This window comes from Engystomops pustulosus, chromosome 11 (assembly GCF_040894005.1).
Source record: "Engystomops pustulosus chromosome 11, aEngPut4.maternal, whole genome shotgun sequence".
NCBI lineage: Eukaryota > Metazoa > Chordata > Amphibia > Anura > Leptodactylidae > Engystomops > Engystomops pustulosus.
The window spans coordinates 11,621,469-11,641,454 of record NC_092421.1 but is presented as its reverse complement, the minus strand read 5'-3'; the positions used below and the strand labels follow the sequence as shown (position 1 = coordinate 11,641,454).

General features: G+C 46.1%; 1 protein-coding gene across 2 annotated transcripts in view; it reads right to left on the bottom strand.

The window, feature by feature from the left end:
- Window positions 1-3,255: 3,255 nt before the first annotated feature.
- The window catches only part of SSH3 (slingshot protein phosphatase 3), a 35,598-nt gene continuing 18,867 nt past the window's right edge, over window positions 3,256-19,986 (bottom strand). Inside the window, exons 5-15 of one of the 2 annotated variants that reach the window (XM_072130245.1) lie at window positions 18,755-18,826; window positions 18,609-18,674; window positions 18,345-18,527; window positions 15,939-16,020; window positions 15,264-15,392; window positions 14,322-14,368; window positions 12,684-12,830; window positions 11,762-11,959; window positions 9,068-9,485; window positions 3,805-4,075; window positions 3,256-3,719 (exon numbers count right to left, since the gene is read on the bottom strand). In XM_072130245.1, the coding sequence (XP_071986346.1) occupies window positions 3,815-4,075; window positions 9,068-9,485; window positions 11,762-11,959; window positions 12,684-12,830; window positions 14,322-14,368; window positions 15,264-15,392; window positions 15,939-16,020; window positions 18,345-18,527; window positions 18,609-18,674; window positions 18,755-18,826 (1,603 nt within the window). In that variant the 3' untranslated portion in view covers window positions 3,256-3,719; window positions 3,805-3,814. Of the gene's footprint in view, window positions 4,076-9,067; window positions 9,486-11,761; window positions 11,960-12,683; window positions 12,831-14,321; window positions 14,369-15,263; window positions 15,393-15,938; window positions 16,021-18,344; window positions 18,528-18,608; window positions 18,675-18,754; window positions 18,827-19,986 lie in introns of both variants that reach the window. The other variant, XM_072130244.1, reaches the window with a different exon arrangement.

Here is a 19,986-nt window from a genome sequence, read left to right as displayed (position 1 = left end):
AGAAAGCCCCTAAAGTGACCCCATTTTGGAAAGGGTATCCCTAAAGGAATGTATCTACGGTTGTATGAGCATTTGAACCCCTGAGATGCTGGCCCAAATGTAATACAAAGTGAATGGGGCAGCGTAAAAATTGTAATGTTTTCTCAAATATGCCATCGTAGCCATCGCAGCCCAAATCATGCCATGGGACACAAATACCCCAAAATCATGCGGGTTGTCCCGGGTATGGCAATACCCCATATGTGGCACACAGCAGAGCTCAAAAGGGAATATTTGGCATTTGGAGCACAGACATTTTACATATTTTTTGTTTTTGGCATTATGACGCATTTGTTGATGCCCTTAGGGATCAGTACAGTTAAAACCCCTGAGAACTGAACCTATTTTGGAAATTACACCCCTCCATGAATTAATCTAGGGGAGTAGTGAGCATTTTCGTGCCAAGGATGACGCATAATGGATAGTGTGCATAGTACAAAATATCCATTATGTCATCTTTTGCCCCGCTCCTGCCACAGGAGACAAACACCCCAAAAATCATGATGCAGGTTCTGATGCACTCTCACAACGCTTATACATCTACACGCCATACCTTACCCTTTTTATTGGACAGGTACTGGCAGAACTGAAGTCTCCCTTTGACATGTACCAGAGACCCATCTATCGATAGGTGCCGCTCGGGGGTATACACTTCCATAAATTTGGCACTCGTGTGATCTATGATGGGCCTGACCTTATACAATTTATCATAACTGGGGTCACCTCTGGGGCACTGTGCATTGTCTGCAAAATGCAAAAACCTATGGATGTCTTTAGTCTGTGCTCCAATATTCATTGATTGTGGGCTTTTTTACCAAGAAGTAATATGCCCCAATATTTCTCCATCTCTGCTGCACTGTGGGGTTGTGCGTAAAAAGAATTAGGGTTTTCTGCAACATATTGTGCAGCGTAGAGATTGGTCTGGGATACAACCAGACCAATTAGGTCCTCGCTAAAAAAAACCCAAAACAGTCCACTGGTCCGAGCGCTGCTGTGTCTCTGCGTATCCCAGGACTGCCCGTAAAATTAGGGACCTGAGAGGCATAGTTACTGGGGGTCATCCATGTGAGGTCAGAAGCCCCAGGCACTTCTTCAGCACTAGTCTGAAGACGCCTTCTTGAGGGTTTCTCGGGGTCAATTTGGGATGACGAGGTGGACAAATAAAATGGACACTCATCCCCACTAGCGGATTCGGTTTCGGTGGCAATATAACTATATGTCTCTAAGGCCTTGTAGGTTTTCCCAGACCTGAAGACACTACAACCTCTACCGCACTCCAAACTCCTCTTTGGCACAACTACTCCTCGACAAGACTACTCCTTGACCCGACTACTATACATCTTCCACACTACTACCTCAATAACGTACTTAAAAGTGTGGTTTGGGGGAAAGGGAATACGGATGATGGGGGGTAGTACACAAGTGTGATCACTCAGATGGTGAGAGATCACACTGGGAGGGGATGGATGATGGGTGTAGTAGTGTTCTGTTTTACAGTATAGGGCAGCTCACAAGCGCTCTGCTGTCCACCACCACCAAACGCAGAATGGTGGCGGAGAGCGTGTGCAGACTACTCCCCCACAGTCACTGGAGCAGGCAAGGCTGCCGGGGCACTGGGTCACTAGTGTGATGGGTGGGGCAGGCATGGCTAACAATGGCACTGGGTCACTAGTCTGATGGCCGGGGCATGGCTTCCAGTGGCACTGGGTCACTAGTGTGATGGGTGGGGCAGGCATGGCTGCCGGGGCACTGGGTCACTAGTGTGATGGGTGGGGCAGGCATGGCTAACAATGGCACTGGGTCACTAGTCTGATGGCCGGGGCATGGCTCCCAGTGGCACTGGGTCAATAGTGGTTATTGGTGATCTGACACAGGACAGAAGGAGCCAGGTAACTTCTGAGGTAATGGAGACATTCATTTTGCTCTAATCCAGCCAAATGCAGCCAAACTGATTGGTCAGTGTTTGATACAGATTGACAATGGCCCAAAATATAAAGCTAAAACAACTCAATGCCCGATGGGAAGAGGGGATTGCACGGGCCTGGGGCACTTTTCGGACCGCAGTGCTGCCATCATAGGACGGGACACCAGTGGAAAGCAGCACGGGGGAGTCTGATTCACAGCAGAAGCCCTTTACACCATTTTGTTCAACCCAAAAAATTATAGCTAAAAGTCTGAACTTTAACTTCATCCGAATAGTTTTGTTCATAATTCATTGTGGTAATGTACAGAATAAATGTTGGGTTCACACAATGCAGTTACACCAGAACACAGTAAAGGTGGAACTTACTTTATACAAAATGGTCCCCACCATTCAGGACAGCCAGAAAACTGCCCGCCGGATACATCAGGGGGACCTTACATCCTACTACTCCTGACTAGAGATGAGGAGATCCGATATTCTCATTCTGGATATGAGTTTGGCCGCATAACCTAAACATATTGCTGAATTGGTGGCTGAACAGCCAATCCGGCAAATTGCCATGGCTATGATTGGCCAGGGGGACACAGTTTGTTTCAAGAAAGGCACGCTTATGGAGCAGGGCACCTCACCCTTACCCTTCTTGACTCATAGGGGCTTATTTACTAAGGGTCCGCAGACTGCACAAACGTCGGATATTCCATTGATTACTGTTTTGCGCCACATTTAAAAGCAGATTGTGGCGCACTCGATCGTTTTTTTGCGCCGACTTTGATGTGACAGAAATCGGGGGCGTGAGCGACGGACGATCCGACAGATTTGGACAATGCGCAGGATTTAACATTCAAAATTGTGTCGCAAGCCATGCACTTACATGCACCGGGGAAGAAGAAGGTGAACTCCAGGGACCTGAGCGGGGAAGCGACACATGCAGGAAATTGGACACACGATCTTAGTGAATCGTGGCAGCTCCGAATCCTCATCGGACAACGCACCTCAGGGATCGCGACGGGACGGGTAAGTAAATGTGTCCCATAAAGTCATGGAGTAACTGCTCACCATGTGGTTGTTAAGGATGTACGGTGAGATCTCGGGCGGTGCCCTCTCCATATAGAGCAGGTGTCTTCTGTATTATACAGCAGACACCTGCCATTTGCTCATTCTGCTTCAGAAACTCTTATATCCGATTTCACATCAGTATTGGTGTGAAATTCATGGTACATCTAAAGCACAACTTTGCAGAAGCACAGCAGACTTTCTACAAGATATGCCAGTAAAAAACATGTACGGAAAACGAGAAGACAAATGCTCTTTATAATCAAGGTGAACATGCCATATTAATCAGTATATTGCAGGTTTAGGCATTGAATAGATCTAGGGCTACATTCACACAATCGTTGGGGGACGTATAGACGGTTGCAAGCTTGTGGCCGTATATGCGCCCCCCATAGGCTGGCAATGGGCGCACGGAGCGGTACGGTGCAGCACGGCGGGCACACGTTAGTGTGAATGTAGTCTAGGAGTTGCAGGGCAGTTTGGGCAATTGTAAAAAAATATATATATATGTATAAATACAAAAGCTGTCCATGTGCATCCAGGTGACAGAGCAGTCAGTGAGGCCACAGCGGCAGCCGTCCTGCAAGCAGCACAAGCCCTGATCCATATTTATAGCGACGTGGTCTTCTATGGTAGCGACAGATTGTCGTCATGCTGTCCCTGAGTCTCGTGTTAAAGCTCGCTTGCATTCCTTATGGCAACACTGTGTGTTAAGAAAAATAAGACACAAGATAAAAATAATACACTTTCCAAAAAAATCATCTCCCTATGACAAGACTATTCCACACCTCCCGCCAGCTAGAGTTCCCCCGGAGCTTCTCCCACGTTGCTCTGCCGAGTGATCCGGACTTTGCGGCCATGTCCTGCCTCCTGCAGGCGCTTGCTGACAAGTGCAGCTCCTTGAAGATCCGAAACCGATTGAGACTTTATAGGAGATCCTGGGTGGGAAGTCTCAGTAGATTGCTGGCTGACAAGCTTCTTTTTGCGCCTCGATCTCCGGCGTGCGGATGATGATGTACTACAGGAGACTGGAGAAGAAGGAGCGCTGCTTCCAAATACCTGGAAATAATGGAACACTTCAGCACGGGGATGGTTTGTACACCTTTCACTATACACACATCTGCTCATATAAATTCCCCTATAGTTGGTTTCTTTGTGCAATGATCCCGAAGTTTGAGTCTGTTAATGTGAATGTTGCTAGAAGCAAAACTACAAAGACCCGCCCCTTTGTTTTTTCATTTCCATTTTTCACGCCCCACAATCAAAACTCTATAACTTTTTATTTTTATTACACGTAAAGAGCTGTGTGACGGCTTGTTTTCTGCGTAACAAATTGCACTTCTCAGTGATGGTATTTATTATTCCATGCCGTGTACTGGGAAGCATGAAAAAATTTCAAATGCAGTGAAATTGGTGAAAAAAAACGAATTTGCACCATTTTCTTGTGGGCTTGGATATTACAGCTTTCACTGTACGCCACAAATGACATGTCTACATTATTCTTTGGGTCGGTGCGATCACGGGGATCACAAATTTGTATAGGTTTTATAATGTTTTCATACATTTAGAAGAATTAAAACCTCCTTTTGTCATCTTGTCAAAAATCTTCAGTATATGGAGCTGTGGGTGGTGTAATTTTTGGGACATTTTTGAGACTGTACAACCTTTTGATCACTTTTTATAGATTTTTTTTTTATATTTTTCAAAATGGCAAAAGTGCCATTTTCAAATGGCTCTAATATAAGCAGACCACACAGCTGCTATCGCGTCAGTGCGCCCCACAGGCGTCATCTGTTCTAAACACAGAGATGGCCCTCCAAATTCTATTCCGAGTTGTATAACATTGGAGATAACCAACCCGGATCCTCCAAACCCTCCATGATAGCTACTTAGAAACAAATTGGATCTTTTTCATCACAAAACAAGCAAACTTTGGGTAAATCAGTACATCCGTATATGGCTTCCATGAGCTAGTGGCAAAAACGGCATCCAGATCATGGCCGTCACACAGGCACACAATACACAAAAACCAAAGACATCGGGGCAAATTCAAATGTTTCAGCTGGAGGAGTCCTTATGAAGATCTCTGGCTGATGGAAAGGAATCATCACTACACTACAAGAGTGGACAGGGGCGGCGCATCATGTGGGAAAGGAATCAGATACTGTAAACATTTGTACGATCTGGAAATGGTAGCAGTGTGGTGGTATTATTCAGTAATGATGCAGGGGTAATAGTGTGGTAGTAATATTCAGTCATGATGCATTGGTAACGATAGCTGTCATGGTGTGGTGATATTTTTGGTCATGTATAGCCTGCCAGCCCACTGTAGTGTATAGCCTGCTAGCCCACTGTAGTGTATAGCCTGCCAGCCCACTGTAGTGTATAGCCTGCCAGCCCACTGTAGTGTATAGCTTGCCAGCCCATCCTTCCCCAGTATATATCCTGCCAGCCCCTGTAGTATATAGCCTGCCATCCCATCCTCCCCAGTATATAGCCTGCCAGCCCCTGTAGTATATAGCCTGCCATCCCATCCTCCCCCAGTATATAGCCTGCCAGCCCCTGTAGTATATAGCCTGCCATCCCATCCTCCCCCAGTATATAGCCTGCCAGCCCCTGTAGTATATAGCCTGCCAATAAAAAAAACCAAAAAACTGAGTACTCACCATTCCGACGCCGCGGACAGCGCCTTCTCTCACCATGTGCGCCAACACTAGGTCCACGACAGCTCCGTATGCACGGCCCGGCCGGCGCACAACTGTGCACGGAGCGGTCGTGGAGCAGGAGTATGTGCCGGTGCACATGAAGTATATCCGAGTATAAACGGTAATTTATTAAACAAGAAAAACTTCAGCCCCTTTGCTCAGTATTGAGCCGATGCAGCTTTGGAGCTGGTGCAGACATGAGTCTTCTTGGGATTGATACAACAAGTTTTTCACAGCTGGATTTGCAGATCCTCTCCAGTTCCCTCAGGTTGGATGGTGAATGTTGGTAAAGAACATTTACAAGTCTCTCGAGAGATGCTCAGTTGGGTTTTGGTCCGGGCTCTGGCTGGGCCGGTCAGGAATGGTCACAGAGATATTCCGAAGGCTCTGCTGTGTTATTCTAGCTGTGTTTTTAGGGTCATTGTCTAGTTGGAAGGTGAACCTTCGGTCCAGTCTGAGGTCCAGAGCATCTCTAAGAGGTTGGACTATATAGGAGTAGATCCATCTGTAAGTAGTTGGACTATATAGGAGTAGATCCATCTCAAGGAAGATCAGAAGGAAATTGGCAGCATGTGAGTTACATATACGGTAAGTGTCACAGCAAAGGGGCTGAATAGTTTTTATTGTTTTATAAATTAGGAAAATAAATCTACAGTTTAGTTTTTTTCTGTCAATATGGGGGCAGAGTGTACAGTAATGAGAAAAAAAAAACTACTTTTTTGATCTTACCAATAGGCTGCAATTAAAAAAATGAAGAATTTAAAGGGGTATAAATGCTTTCCGTACCCAACGTAGTAGCTCTGGTTGGCACAAGGAGTTAAATTTAACATTACAATATTTTTCTTTAAAAAAAAATTTAAAAAAAGGAAATTGGATATTATATTGGATATTATGAATATTATGCCAATGTTCAAAGGGAACCCATCACCGAAAACCTGGCTACTCAACCCCACCTACCTTACAGAAGGTAGTACGAGGGTGTCTCAATATTTCGGGTATGTTTTTTCTACATTGCTGATGTGCTGCAAAAAAGTCTTATTCCTCGCAATTTTTTAAATGGACCCAGTCACGGAGGCGGGAGAGCTCTTGGATCTAGCCACTGAGGCGGGAGAGCTCTTGGATCTAGCCACTGAGGCGGGAGAGCTCTTGGATCTAGCCACTGAGGCGGGAGAGCTCTTGGATCTAGCCACTGAGGCGGGAGAGCTCTTGGATCTAGCCACTGAGGCGGGAGAGCTCTTGGATCTAGCCACTGAGGCGGGAGAGCTCTTGGATCTAGCCACTGAGGCGGGAGAGCTCTTGGATCTAGCCACTGAGGCGGGAGAGCTCTTGGATCTAGCCACTGAGGCGGGAGAGCTCTTGGATCTAGCCACTGAGGCGGGAGAGCTCTTGGATCTAGCCACTGAGGCGGGAGAGCTCTTGGATCTAGCCACTGAGGCGGGAGAGCTCTTGGATCTAGCCACTGAGGCGGGAGAGCTCTTGGATCTAGCCACTGAGGCGGGAGAGCTCTTGGATCTAGCCACTGAGGCGGGAGAGCTCTTGGATCTAGCCACTGAGGCGGGAGAGCTCTTGGATCTAGCCACTGAGGCGGGAGAGCTCTTGGATCTAGCCACTGAGGCGGGAGAGCTCTTGGATCTAGCCACTGAGGCGGGAGAGCTCTTGGATCTAGCCACTGAGGCGGGAGAGCTCTTGGATCTAGCCACTGAGGCGGGAGAGCTCTTGGATCTAGCCACTGAGGCGGGAGAGCTCTTGGATCTAGCCACTGAGGCGGGAGAGCTCTTGGATCTAGCCACTGAGGCGGGAGAGCTCTTGGATCTAGCCACTGAGGCGGGAGAGCTCTTGGATCTAGCCACTGAGGCGGGAGAGCTCTTGGATCTAGCCACTGAGGCGGGAGAGCTCTTGGATCTAGCCACTGAGGCGGGAGAGCTCTTGGATCTAGCCACTGAGGCGGGAGAGCTCTTGGATCTAGCCACTGAGGCGGGAGAGCTCTTGGATCTAGCCACTGAGGCGGGAGAGCTCTTGGATCTAGCCACTGAGGCGGGAGAGCTCTTGGATCTAGCCACTGAGGCGGGAGAGCTCTTGGATCTAGCCACTGAGGCGGGAGAGCTCTTGGATCTAGCCACTGAGGCGGGAGAGCTCTTGGATCTAGCCACTGAGGCGGGAGAGCTCTTGGATCTAGCCACTGAGGCGGGAGAGCTCTTGGATCTAGCCACTGAGGCGGGAGAGCTCTTGGATCTAGCCACTGAGGCGGGAGAGCTCTTGGATCTAGCCACTGAGGCGGGAGAGCTCTTGGATCTAGCCACTGAGGCGGGAGAGCTCTTGGATCTAGCCACTGAGGCGGGAGAGCTCTTGGATCTAGCCACTGAGGCGGGAGAGCTCTTGGATCTAGCCACTGAGGCGGGAGAGCTCTTGGATCTAGCCACTGAGGCGGGAGAGCTCTTGGATCTAGCCACTGAGGCGGGAGAGCTCTTGGATCTAGCCACTGAGGCGGGAGAGCTCTTGGATCTAGCCACTGAGGCGGGAGAGCTCTTGGATCTAGCCACTGAGGCGGGAGAGCTCTTGGATCTAGCCACTGAGGCGGGAGAGCTCTTGGATCTAGCCACTGAGGCGGGAGAGCTCTTGGATCTAGCCACTGAGGCGGGAGAGCTCTTGGATCTAGCCACTGAGGCGGGAGAGCTCTTGGATCTAGCCACTGAGGCGGGACAGCTCTTGGATCTAGCCACTGAGGCGGGACAGCTCTTGGATCTAGCCACTGAGGCGGGACAGCTCTTGGATCTAGCCACTGAGGCGGGACAGCTCTTGGATCTAGCCACTGAGGCGGGACAGCTCTTGGATCTAGCCACTGAGGCGGGACAGCTCTTGGATCTAGCCACTGAGGCGGGACAGCTCTTGGATCTAGCCACTGAGGCGGGAGAGCTCTTGGATCTAGCCACTGAGGCGGGACAGCTCTTGGATCTAGCCACTGAGGCGGGACAGCTCTTGGATCTAGCCACTGAGGCGGGACAGCTCTTGGATCTAGCCACTGAGGCGGGACAGCTCTTGGATCTAGCCACTGAGGCGGGACAGCTCTTGGATCTAGCCACTGAGGCGGGAGAGCTCTTGGATCTAGCCACGGAGGCGGGAGAGCTCTTGGATCTAGCCACGGAGGTGGGAGAGCTCTTGGATCTAGCCACGGAGGTGGGAGAGCTCTTGGATCCAGTTAAGCTCCCCCGCCTCCTCACAGCCGCAGTCCTATGGGGGACTGTCTGAAATTCCTGCCCACGCTCGTCCACAGCTAGCTCCACAGGTGCACTACTACTACTTTTTGGTACCAGAATTGCACATATGTCTTAAGCATACATGTCCTTACCTCATCCAGAGAGAGACTCTGCTCCACCAATGCAGAACTCTGCTCCAGATTCTGCTCCAGCAATTCTTCGTTCTGTAAACTCTCCTCTTGGTCCATAAAACTCTCCTGTTCCTTGGATAATGTCAGGTCAATGGAAGATACACTGTCCCGCTGTTCTGACATGCTCTCCTGACTTTCGGACACAGTACCTAGTTTTTCTGGGCGTCTTTCATCTTCGTGCTTGTTCTTCTCCTCTGGTGCAGGGTCTGTTCCCTCCATCTCACTAATGGATCTCATTAGAGCTCGCAAGTTCATTTTTCTCTGTCTAAGACCAATTGATACAACAGATGAGCCCAACAGAGGTTCTGTTGGAGTAGTTAATGGTGGCGGTGGTGGGGGTGCGGAGCTTGGGTCCCACAAATAACTGTGTCTTTGCTTACTGCAGGAAACCGGGACATTAAGAAGTTAATTAGGAAAAATAATATCATATTTACTCTGTATACAGCTTTTACATTGATATATACAAGATGCTATAAAAAATACGTAAATGGCATAAAGTACAGCATATGACTAGGATATGTCACATTTTACAAAGAGTAAAGGGACTTCTGAAGTCTTCTATCCTGAGAACTGAAGGATCTCATATCTTATTACAATGCATAAAATATGCAGAACCTCCAGAAGGAGGATAGTGTATGGGGTTATACATGTCAGAGGTATGTTGTGTGTCCTAGGAGACAGGGGGCAGGGGTGGGGGGATTGGAGAACTTTTGAACAGGGAGGCATTTTGGATCATAGAGTTAGATACAACATACCCAAAACTGAGTGTTTGGTCATCCACTTGGCAAATGAGGTTCAATGTGGATAAATATAAGGTTATGCACCTGTGGGCTATCAATCCACAGGCAACATATGTCCTTGGGGGGTTAATCTGGGAGAGTCCCTTGTTGAGAAGGACCTGGGTGACTAGTAGATCATAAATTAAATAACAGCATGCAATGTCAATCAGCTGCCTCTAAAGCTAGTAGGATCATGTCATGTATCAAAAGTGGTATGGACTCTCGTGATAGGGATGTAATATTACACTGTACAAGCCATTGGTTCGGCCTCACCTGGAATATGCCGTCCAGTTCAGGGCTCCGGTCCATAAAAAGGAGGCCCTGGAGCTGGAGAGGCACAAAAATGATAAGGGGTATGGAGGGTCTTAGTTATGAGGAAAGATAAAAACAACTGGATTTATTTAGTCTGGAGAAGAGACGACTACGAGGAGACATGATTAATTTATATAAATATATGAATGGTCCATACAAAAAATATGGTGGTAAGTTGTTCCAGATTAAATCAAATCAAAAGACGAGAGGGCACTGTCTCCGTCTGGAGAAAACAAGGTTTAATCACCAGAGGCGACAGGGCTTTTTTACTATGAGAACTGTCAATCTGTGGAATAGCTGAGCTCAGGCGCTGGTCACAGCAGGGACAGCAGAGAGCTCAGGCGCTGGTCACAGCAGGGACAGCAGAGAGCTCAGGCGCTGGTCACAGCAGGGACAGCAGAGAGCTCAGGCGCTGGTCACAGCAGGGACAGCAGAGAGCTCAGGCGCTGGTCACAGCAGGGACAGCAGAGAGCTCAGGCGCTGGTCACAGCAGGGACAGCAGAGAGCTCAGGCGCTGGTCACAGCAGGGACAGCAGAGAGCTTCAAGAAGGGTCTAGATGAACTTTTTACATCTAAATAACATTGATGGTTATGTTATATAGAATTGTTTCCCCTAAATCCCTTCCTCAACCAATCCCTTCCCTTCCTTGGTTGAACTTGTTGGACGAGTGTCTTTTTTTTTTATTAGGTGATGTGTCAGGTCATCTAATGGTCCGTACCATCCCACCTCCCTGGCTCAATTTCCACTGTCATTATGTTATAGTAATCTAATAGATTATACCTCTGAAATATGTTATTCCTCTGTATAACCCCATACTCTATCCTCTCTTATATTCGTAATACCTCATGTGTCCGTATGGTACCATTCTCAGTTACGTTATTCCGGTGGTTCTGCATTGACTTTGGAATAAGATTTGCTATTATATTGGGATATTATAATTGTGACATTGCTGCACATTTTAAATGCGTTTTTAACATTACACGTGTATAGTTCTCTGCGCCATGCATAAGGACGGTTTCACCCAAAATGCGTAGAGGGGAGCCTATCATCTTCCGCTTACACCTCACAAACCATTTTAAATTTGTGTTTCTAAATGTTACCAATACAAGTTGGATCTTTCAGGATTTCCAATAGCCTAAGATATGTGGATTTTAAAAAAATGCCTATATCAGCATTCTGAATCATTTCAGTAGCTTATATAAGCTTATTTCACATCACCTGGCTCCCTGCCAGCAGCGTGTGACGAGCCCCATGTGTTGCCTGTGTCTCCTCATTAATTGTTCCTCTCCTCCGCACCATCCCAAAAGTTTAATATACTTTGCAGAATGGCACTGACCCAGAAAAACATCATCAAGAAACACTGAGGATTAAAAATTGCATTTTTTTCCATTTGCTGCACAAAAAAAGTTAGAAACGGGTTTATTTTACAATGCATTAGACATGATGTATGTAGAAAGTAAATGTAACACAGAATCGGTATGTGATTCAGCCTGTACCAGTCACATATCGACGCGTCACAGTGGTAACGGAGGGTCATTTTGCTTTATTTTGTTGCATACCCACCTCGCTCCTAAGATGCCCTGGTAAGTCTGAAGCTGGCGGAGGAATCCAGCATTTGGCTGCACAATGCTCCTTCTGTCTTTGACATGTTTCAAAGCTTCCTCAAATGTCCACTCGTACTCCTTCATGGCGTGAGCTATAACCGTGGAGGCTGATCGAGAGACGCCCATCTTACAGTGCACCAGGACTTTGCCTTGTTGTCTGTAAGGACAAAGGGGACGGCTGCTATAAGAAAGGGCAGACATACTCCAGCATAAGTCATACAACGTTTTTACATCTGAAACCAAAGGGAAAAGTAAATCCCAGGAAAGACCAGGTGCCCAAATGTACCAAGCACCCGCTCATATACTTCCTATTTACATATACCCCATATATTTACATATACTGGAGAGTAGGGGCTGGCTGGCTATGTACTGCGGTGCAGGCTATATACTGAGGGGCAAGGGCTGCAGGCTATATACTGCAGGGGAGGGGAGGAGGATAGGCTGGCTATATACTGGGGGGAGGGGAGGAGGATAGGCTGGCTATATACTGGGGGGTAGGGGCTGGCTGGCTATGTACTTGGGAGGCGCAGGGGCTGCAGGCTATATACTGGGTGGGGGGGCAGGAGCTGCAGGCTTTATACTGGGAGGGAGGGCAGAAGCTGCAGGCTAAATACTGGGGGGCTGCATGCTATATCCTGGGGGACAGGGGCAAGCTGCCTAGCAACAGCCATCTGAGGAGTCACTGATAGCAGGGAGAAGTCTACTGAATAGCAGTGAAAGGAGCAAGATTCAGGTAACTAATACAATTACAGAAAGGCTTAAAATTGCATATCCATAACAATTTTTTTTAAAAAGATGCCTACACTTTGACCTCGGGGGCTCATCAGTGATTTATATGACAAAGTCTCTTTAATTGGGTTGTGAATGGAGCTTGAACCTACCTAGCAGCAGAGATGAAATTGTGCGTCTCCTTCCAGTACTGCAACAGGTTTGTGCTCTCCTCATCCAGGACCCGGATATTTAAATAGGTAAATGTCTCAGGAAAGAAGTTATCAATTTCACGAGTGACATTAAGTATGTGAGTGACCCTGAGGAGGAAAACAAACTGTGAGAGGACACAAAAGCAGCAGGGCTCCATCTTTTATGGTCAGACTGCTCCACATTAAAGGGCAGAAGTGAAACTTTTGCCTCACCTTCCATCATGGTAACTCTTTTTCCCCCCTCGTATATACAGTTACATAAGGGCTTGTTTTATGCAAGTTCAGTTAGGCTTTTCAACAGATTTTATAATTAGTTTAGAGCAGGCAGATTGTTGTAGATGTGTTTCTGTCCAGCAGGGATAAACCTCTGGAGGGTATTTTATATCATTATACATGGGATATACAGTCGTAGTCCTCGGCTTTACGTTATTGAACAGATAAATGTCTCTCAAGCAAACAAAATTTGGCCTTTTAGGTGGTTGCAGGGGTAGTGTCAATTCAGAAGCCGCTTCTATAATACATAGAAACGTGTATCCTGCTCAGGCCCGGCGTGCTGGGGCCCCAGAGCTCCAAAAGGGGCCCACCACGACGATGTGGCGCCGTATTATGGGGCCCAGGTTCGCCGCTGATCTCAGGCCGCATAGGAGGTGGGCGGAGAGGTAGTGGGATGGGCCCGGGGGCAAAGTATAATTCCACCTCCCCTGACTGCTGCTGAAGGACCTTAGCAGCCCCGCCCTGCACTACCCACCTCGCATGTTGCCGGCCCGCCCACTTCACCTGTGGCCCACCCTGCCCACAGTAATGATTAAAAATATAATTAAAAAATATACACACATATATACACTGCTCAAAAAATAAAGGGAACACCTCCTAGATGACACCTCCTAGATGAATGTGTGACATGGGGGAATGTGGGGGTGCAGGCTGTGTGTGACATGGGGGGATGTGGGGGTGCAGGCTGTGTGTGACATGGGGGGGGGGGAATGTGGGGGGTGCGGGCTGTGTGTGACATGGGGGGGGGGGGAATGTGGGGGGTGCGGGCTGTGTGTGACATGGAGGGGATGTGACAGAATGAACTACACTGACAGACACCGCAAACTTTCTGGCCACAGCTCGCATTGATGTGCCATCCTGGGAGCAGCACTACCTAAGCCACTTATGTGGGTTGTCCATCTCATGCTACCACGAGTGTGAAAGCACCAACAACATTCAAAATTGACCAAAACATCATCTGGAAAGCATAGATACTGAGAAGTGGTCTGTGGTCCCCACCTGCAGAACCACCGTTGTCATTTGCATGTGAAATTGATTGTCAATCAGTGCAGCTTCCTAAGTGGACAGTTTGATTTCACAGAAGTTTGATTTTCCTGGAGTTATATAGTTGTATATATGATGGATATATCATGTGCCGTATATCTTGTAAGTAACAGCCATTAACAATTATAAGCAGCAAGAAGGATGTTTTGAATCAATGATCTCAAGAAGGGTATTTTATTTGGTCTATTAAAAGCAATAGGAATTGATTTATAGATAGTTTGATAGTTCATGGGTATCAGTAGGATAATTGACATATGACACATAAGGAATACGAAAACGTACTTGTTCCTCTGAAGTTCTTCTAAATTAGAGGCATTCCACTCCGATCCCTTCAACAGGTGAAGAATAGAGAAAGAGGAGAAAGAAGACAAAGAAGACAAAGGTTTACTCACCTGCAGGACTACAGCATTAATAATCATTTCATAAGCAAAAGTCTCTATTAATAATTTTCATTCCGCTAACTAGCGCTTCTGTTCATGTTCCCTGGTCATATTTCCAAATATAAAAAGAGTATTCTCCAGCACTTTTTAATCCCTACAGTCCACCAAGGCTGCGTCCAAGGTGCAGTGGACAGAGGCTCCTGACTCCATCGTGTACATGGAGGAGCTACATGCCAGTGACAACGGCAGATAAAATCTGTTCCCCTTGGATTACTTTCCAGCCCACCTCCCCCACTACTACTTGCTTTACTACGGGCAGCGCCATGTCTGTAGTGAACACTTAAGGAGTATCCATTGGACTCCCTCCAACCCCCATGCAATTACCTTACCTATACCTTATGTGTCTCGTCTTTTTCTTTAGTTATGGCCGCTGTTGGCCAATCTGGATAACATCTTTTCCATATGTTGCTGCAGTTTATCTTGTTGCATTTTGTGCCATGTTGCACTCAAATTTCAGTCATGTCTTTTTAAAGGACATCTACCTCCAGCATGAAGGACTGTATGCAAATTAGCCTGAGGGGCTCTAGGCTCCATAGGTGTTAATTGGAGCCTGGAGCCTCTCAGGCTCATTTGCATACAGTCCTTCATGCATTCAGACATTTTTTAAAACTTATATGTATGCCTATTTTATTGAATGACAATTACTCAAAATCTACCCTGTAGCTGGGACCACAGGTAATATGATGCAGCCCGGTTATTATTCATGTCGTTTCTATAGGTGCAGCATATGCTACACTACAGCTAACATCCAATCCCAGCCCTGACGAGCAATGGGCTTCCTTACCAAATAAAGATAGGGGAAGATCTCGGAGGGCCGGTCCAATTGAGCCAGGATCATGATCATCTCATTATCAATGAATTCTGTGTAATCCTGCAGAGCGCAATGTGTGTGCTGCTCCAGAGCCGTGCGCACCTGAAAAAGAGCGGGAGAGCAGGAAAACCGTCATCACCCAATGCAGCGACGCTGAAGAACCTGACGGAGCAGTATGTTCAGGCAATTCAAGGAAATGTCCTTTAGGGGTGCAGTCCGGTTAGATGTTAAAGGGGTATCAGCAAATAACAGGGGGGACACATTTATCAGAAGCCCTGAAGTATCCGCAATTGCTAGTGAACCGCCAACACTTGTGATTATTGCCCCATGAAGCCGTCTACCAGGGGCGTGGCCAACGGCAGCGTGGGCCGCCGTGGGTCGTGGCCAGCAGAAGCGTGGGCCGGCGTAGGGCACGTTAGCACCGCACCTGCACTCGCTATAATTACTGACCCGACATACAAATATATGCTGTGCAGCCGCCCTCCGGATATATTAGGATGTAAGATCTCCCCCCCACCCGACTATCTATAGTAATAATATTATTAGTGATATCAAGGATATCATTATTCACCATATTTTGCCTTCCAAATAGCCAACAACCTAGTATAATAAAAGCAAATGTGCTCCTGTATCTGCCCCACTTGTTACCTGCTTTGAGGTTATATTCTCTAGGTCGCTCTCTCGTAGGATGTCTCTCAGCTTTCTCCTGATGATCCTCTCAGTTTCTTCCCTACACAACAAAAAATTGCCAAGAACAGGCCTTATTCACCTTTACTATTACTACATGATAGGAACAACCGTATAGTTATTGTAACATACAGAAAAACATCAGATAGGTGGGGACACTGTACTAATTATATCGTGAGGACACATTTTTAATCTTACACTTTAAGCACAATCAATGTCAATATACACTACCGGCCGCGGGGGAGGGGGGGCTACTACTACTGCTGGCCGCGGCGGGGGGGGGGGGGGCGCTGCCACTACTGGTTGCAGGGGCGCATGGCAGAGTTTATTTAACAGTATGTTCAACTTTGTGGATGCCCTCAAATGGTTGGTTGTAGAGGTAATGCGTTATAAATGTAACTTCTTAAAGAGGGTAGTCTCGTCTGGGCACTCACATTCAGTTTGATAAATCTGCCATATGTAAACATTTCTTCAATTAGATGTTATTCAAACAAATGTTCCTGTGGGAAGATAATTTCTCATGAATGTAGTGATTTGGTCCCTTAGAAACGAGATAGCTTCCTTGGATACGACCACCTCTGCTGGATTGAGTGCACAAACAAACAAATTGTTTTTGTATATGAAATGTCTGAGAGTGACTGCATGTCGCACAGCCGTCCTGTAGTAATGATTGCCGAATCCAGGTGGTCAGGCAGGGCTCAATAGCGCATGTCTGGCCACTGCTGCCAGAGTGTTAGGTGGCCGTATCCAAGGATGCAGTCTCGTTTCTAAGGGACTATATCACTACATTTATGAGAAATTATCTTCACACAGGAACATTTTTTTTAATAACATCTAATTGAAGAAATGTTTACATATGGTAATTGAATTTAATTAAATGTAAATGCCCAGATGGGAAAACCCCTTTAACAGCTCGAGTAAAAACATTTATACAGTAATAAAATTCAGCCCTTTTAGGAAAACCAAAAGACTGATGTGGAAATGAGTGACGCCCCTGATATAGATAGTTGTGTTGCTGCATCTCCTTCCTCTTCTGAATGCAGACACAAAACTAGGAAGTAAAACCATTTATCCTTCTCACCCACATTTCATCCATCTCCCGAATACTGCACCTAGCGAGATCTACGAAGCCCGGGTACTTCAGTAGTCAGCCCCGGACATTACAGTAAGACGCCTTTCTAAGGAGCAGGAGCTCGGCCTAAGTTCTCCGTTATTATTTTGGGGCTGAAGGCTGGTGGGGTCACAAGTTACTATAACAATTGTTTTTGTACACTGATTTTGTTTGTACAATGTATACAATGAATTTACAGTAATAAGGTAATAAAGTTACAAGTCAATTAACCGAAACGGTCTGCTCAGCGTCTTCATTGTTGTTACAGGTATAAAGGGGAAAGGGAAGGGAAACGGGGGTCATGTTATAAGGGAAGGATGAAAGAAGGGGGGAGACAAAATAGAACATAACCAAAACTGTAACTTGGCAACGTTTTAAATTCATTCTTATGAGTTACAGCAGCAAAGTATAATAGAGATATTACCAGGGGGACATTATTTTGTTATATGTAGAATTAATCCTTAGATTCCAGTTGTTCTGGAACGCATTTACTTCATGCATACAGTGGGCTATAATTTTTTCTTACAGGCAATTTTCATTAACTGCTCCTATTATCTCCGCTATGTGCGGCAGGTCTGGGTTTCTCCAATATTCGCCTATTTATTTTGGGACACCTATAGTCATTGTTTATATATGTGACAGTCTGCAAGGCGTCAGATACCAACAATATCTCATTTTAACTGCATTTTCCAAATGGTTTATACATTTACCGTATTTTTCGGAATATAAGGCGCACCGGATTATAAGGAGCACCATCAATAAATGCCTGCTAAAACATCTAGTTTCATATATAAGGGGCACTGGATTATAATGATGAATGACCAGCAGGTAGCAGACCTGTGCGCAGTACAAGGCAGCTGTTGTCTGTAAGTACGGTTCATATATAAGGCGCACTGGACTATAAGGCGCACCTTTTGTGCGCCTTATAGTCCGAAAAATACGGTAGATATCTGAGAGGGGATATTAAATGCTATTTGCCATTGTTTATTCTCAATTTTCATATCTACTTTAATAGCCGATTTTCTTAGACGATATCGGAGTTGTCATCTTATAGGATTTCATAATTGGAGTTTTAGCCTTCTATAAGGCTGATTTAATCTGGTAGTATTGTAAAAGGTCTGGGACCCCCTTCTAATATTATATTGATGCATAAGTCATGAAGGTCGGTTACATGGAAAAAATAACTTTTTTTTTTTAATCTTTTTTTTTCATATAAAATGTTCCCATTCATCAGCCCAAGTCTCCTCGTTTCTCACCTCTCCGGGGTGGTGGCATCTCTCCGTGTAGAAGTCATGTCAGACGTGGCAGTCCATGCATTAATACACACCTGGGGTGAGCGGTGATGATCCAGGTAGTAGGACAGCCCAGGACTGGTGCCTGGAATATAGTTATTTGCCTCTGCAGCCTCACAGGCTTTGTGGAGCATCTGCAGCAGTGACCTACAAGAACATGCAACTACCTGAGTATACGAGGACAGTATGAAACACACAGGGACCCAGCGGCTCAGATTATTAACTCACCACATTGTTTGCACAGATATAGGTTTGAACGCCCTGAGGTCCATCCCACTCGTAACACTAAACCCTCTGGAAGTACAAAGAAGAAGGTAAATCATCGAATGCCAAGAGTTACCATAGCACATCCATGGCATTGGCAGTGCACTCACCCATCTCCATCTAGGAAGACCTGAGTGTTGCTCCCCACTGGTAAAACTGAGCCAATCGTGCAAACGTTGGACCTTGAAAACAAAACAAAAATAGGCGATTCCGGGGCAATGTCATAGAAACTTTCCAACAAGGAGGAGGACCAAAAAGCCAGTTACATTGTTTGACCCAATTCACACCTTTATTATTATCTACGTCAATAAAGTGATAATACCCGAAGTCTAGCGTAACCGGATGGTTGTCCATTAGGGGGATGGCACACATGGCGTTTTGAAACCATTTTTGGTCCGTTTTTTAGCAGTCCATTAAAAAACGCATGCGTTAAAAAACACATCCGTTTTTTAAAAATACATGCGTTTTTGGAAAACGCATCTGTTTTTGACATATTTTACCAATTATCTTAATTAAAACTGGTCAAAACCAGATACGTTTTTTAACGCATGCGTTTTTTGACGGACTGCTTAATAATGGAGCAAAAACGGTTTCAAAACGCCATGTGTGGCATCACCCTTAATTACAATGGACTCCCGGTAGTTACACAAGCGCTTCCATTATTTCAGAAGAAAATTGGATGGAAGCTGCAGTGTTGTTTTTTTTCTGTCCAGAGTAACAGAAGCCAAAACGGAAGTAGCGCAAAGGGTCAACACTGAAACCATTAAAAGCCCAAAGAAAAAAAAACAGGGCATAAGAGGCTAAAAGAAGAGCAGATCCTGCCAGAGGGGGCACACACCAGTATGTCAGTGTACTTGGTTTACAATCCTTCATCCTGGAGGTAGATGTTCTTTAAATTCTTAGTGGGGATCGATGTCCCCATGACGTCATTAGGGAGTGACGATTCATCGCCATACCAGACTGGAGTCTGTAGGTATTGTCATTTCTGAATATCTGTTACAATGTGGCGGTGGCACATTTCAACAGATCATCAGTGAATCCACCATGTACTGAAAAATGTATTGCAGAACAAGATCGACTTACAGTTGACCCCTAGTTACAAAAGAACCTCTCTGTTCATTGTGACCTCTGGTGAAGAACTCAGGGTGCTGGTAATTTACTACAATTTAAGCTCTAGGCTGAACCAGTGCCAGTTCCAACTTGCATACAAATTCAACCTAAGAACAAACCTACAAAATCTTGTAAGTAACTCAGGGACTATATATATATGCATATAGTATAAATGATCAGACCCTCTAGGGTTAAAGTAGTCAGGGGGCTTGCAAATACAGTACAAAAAAAA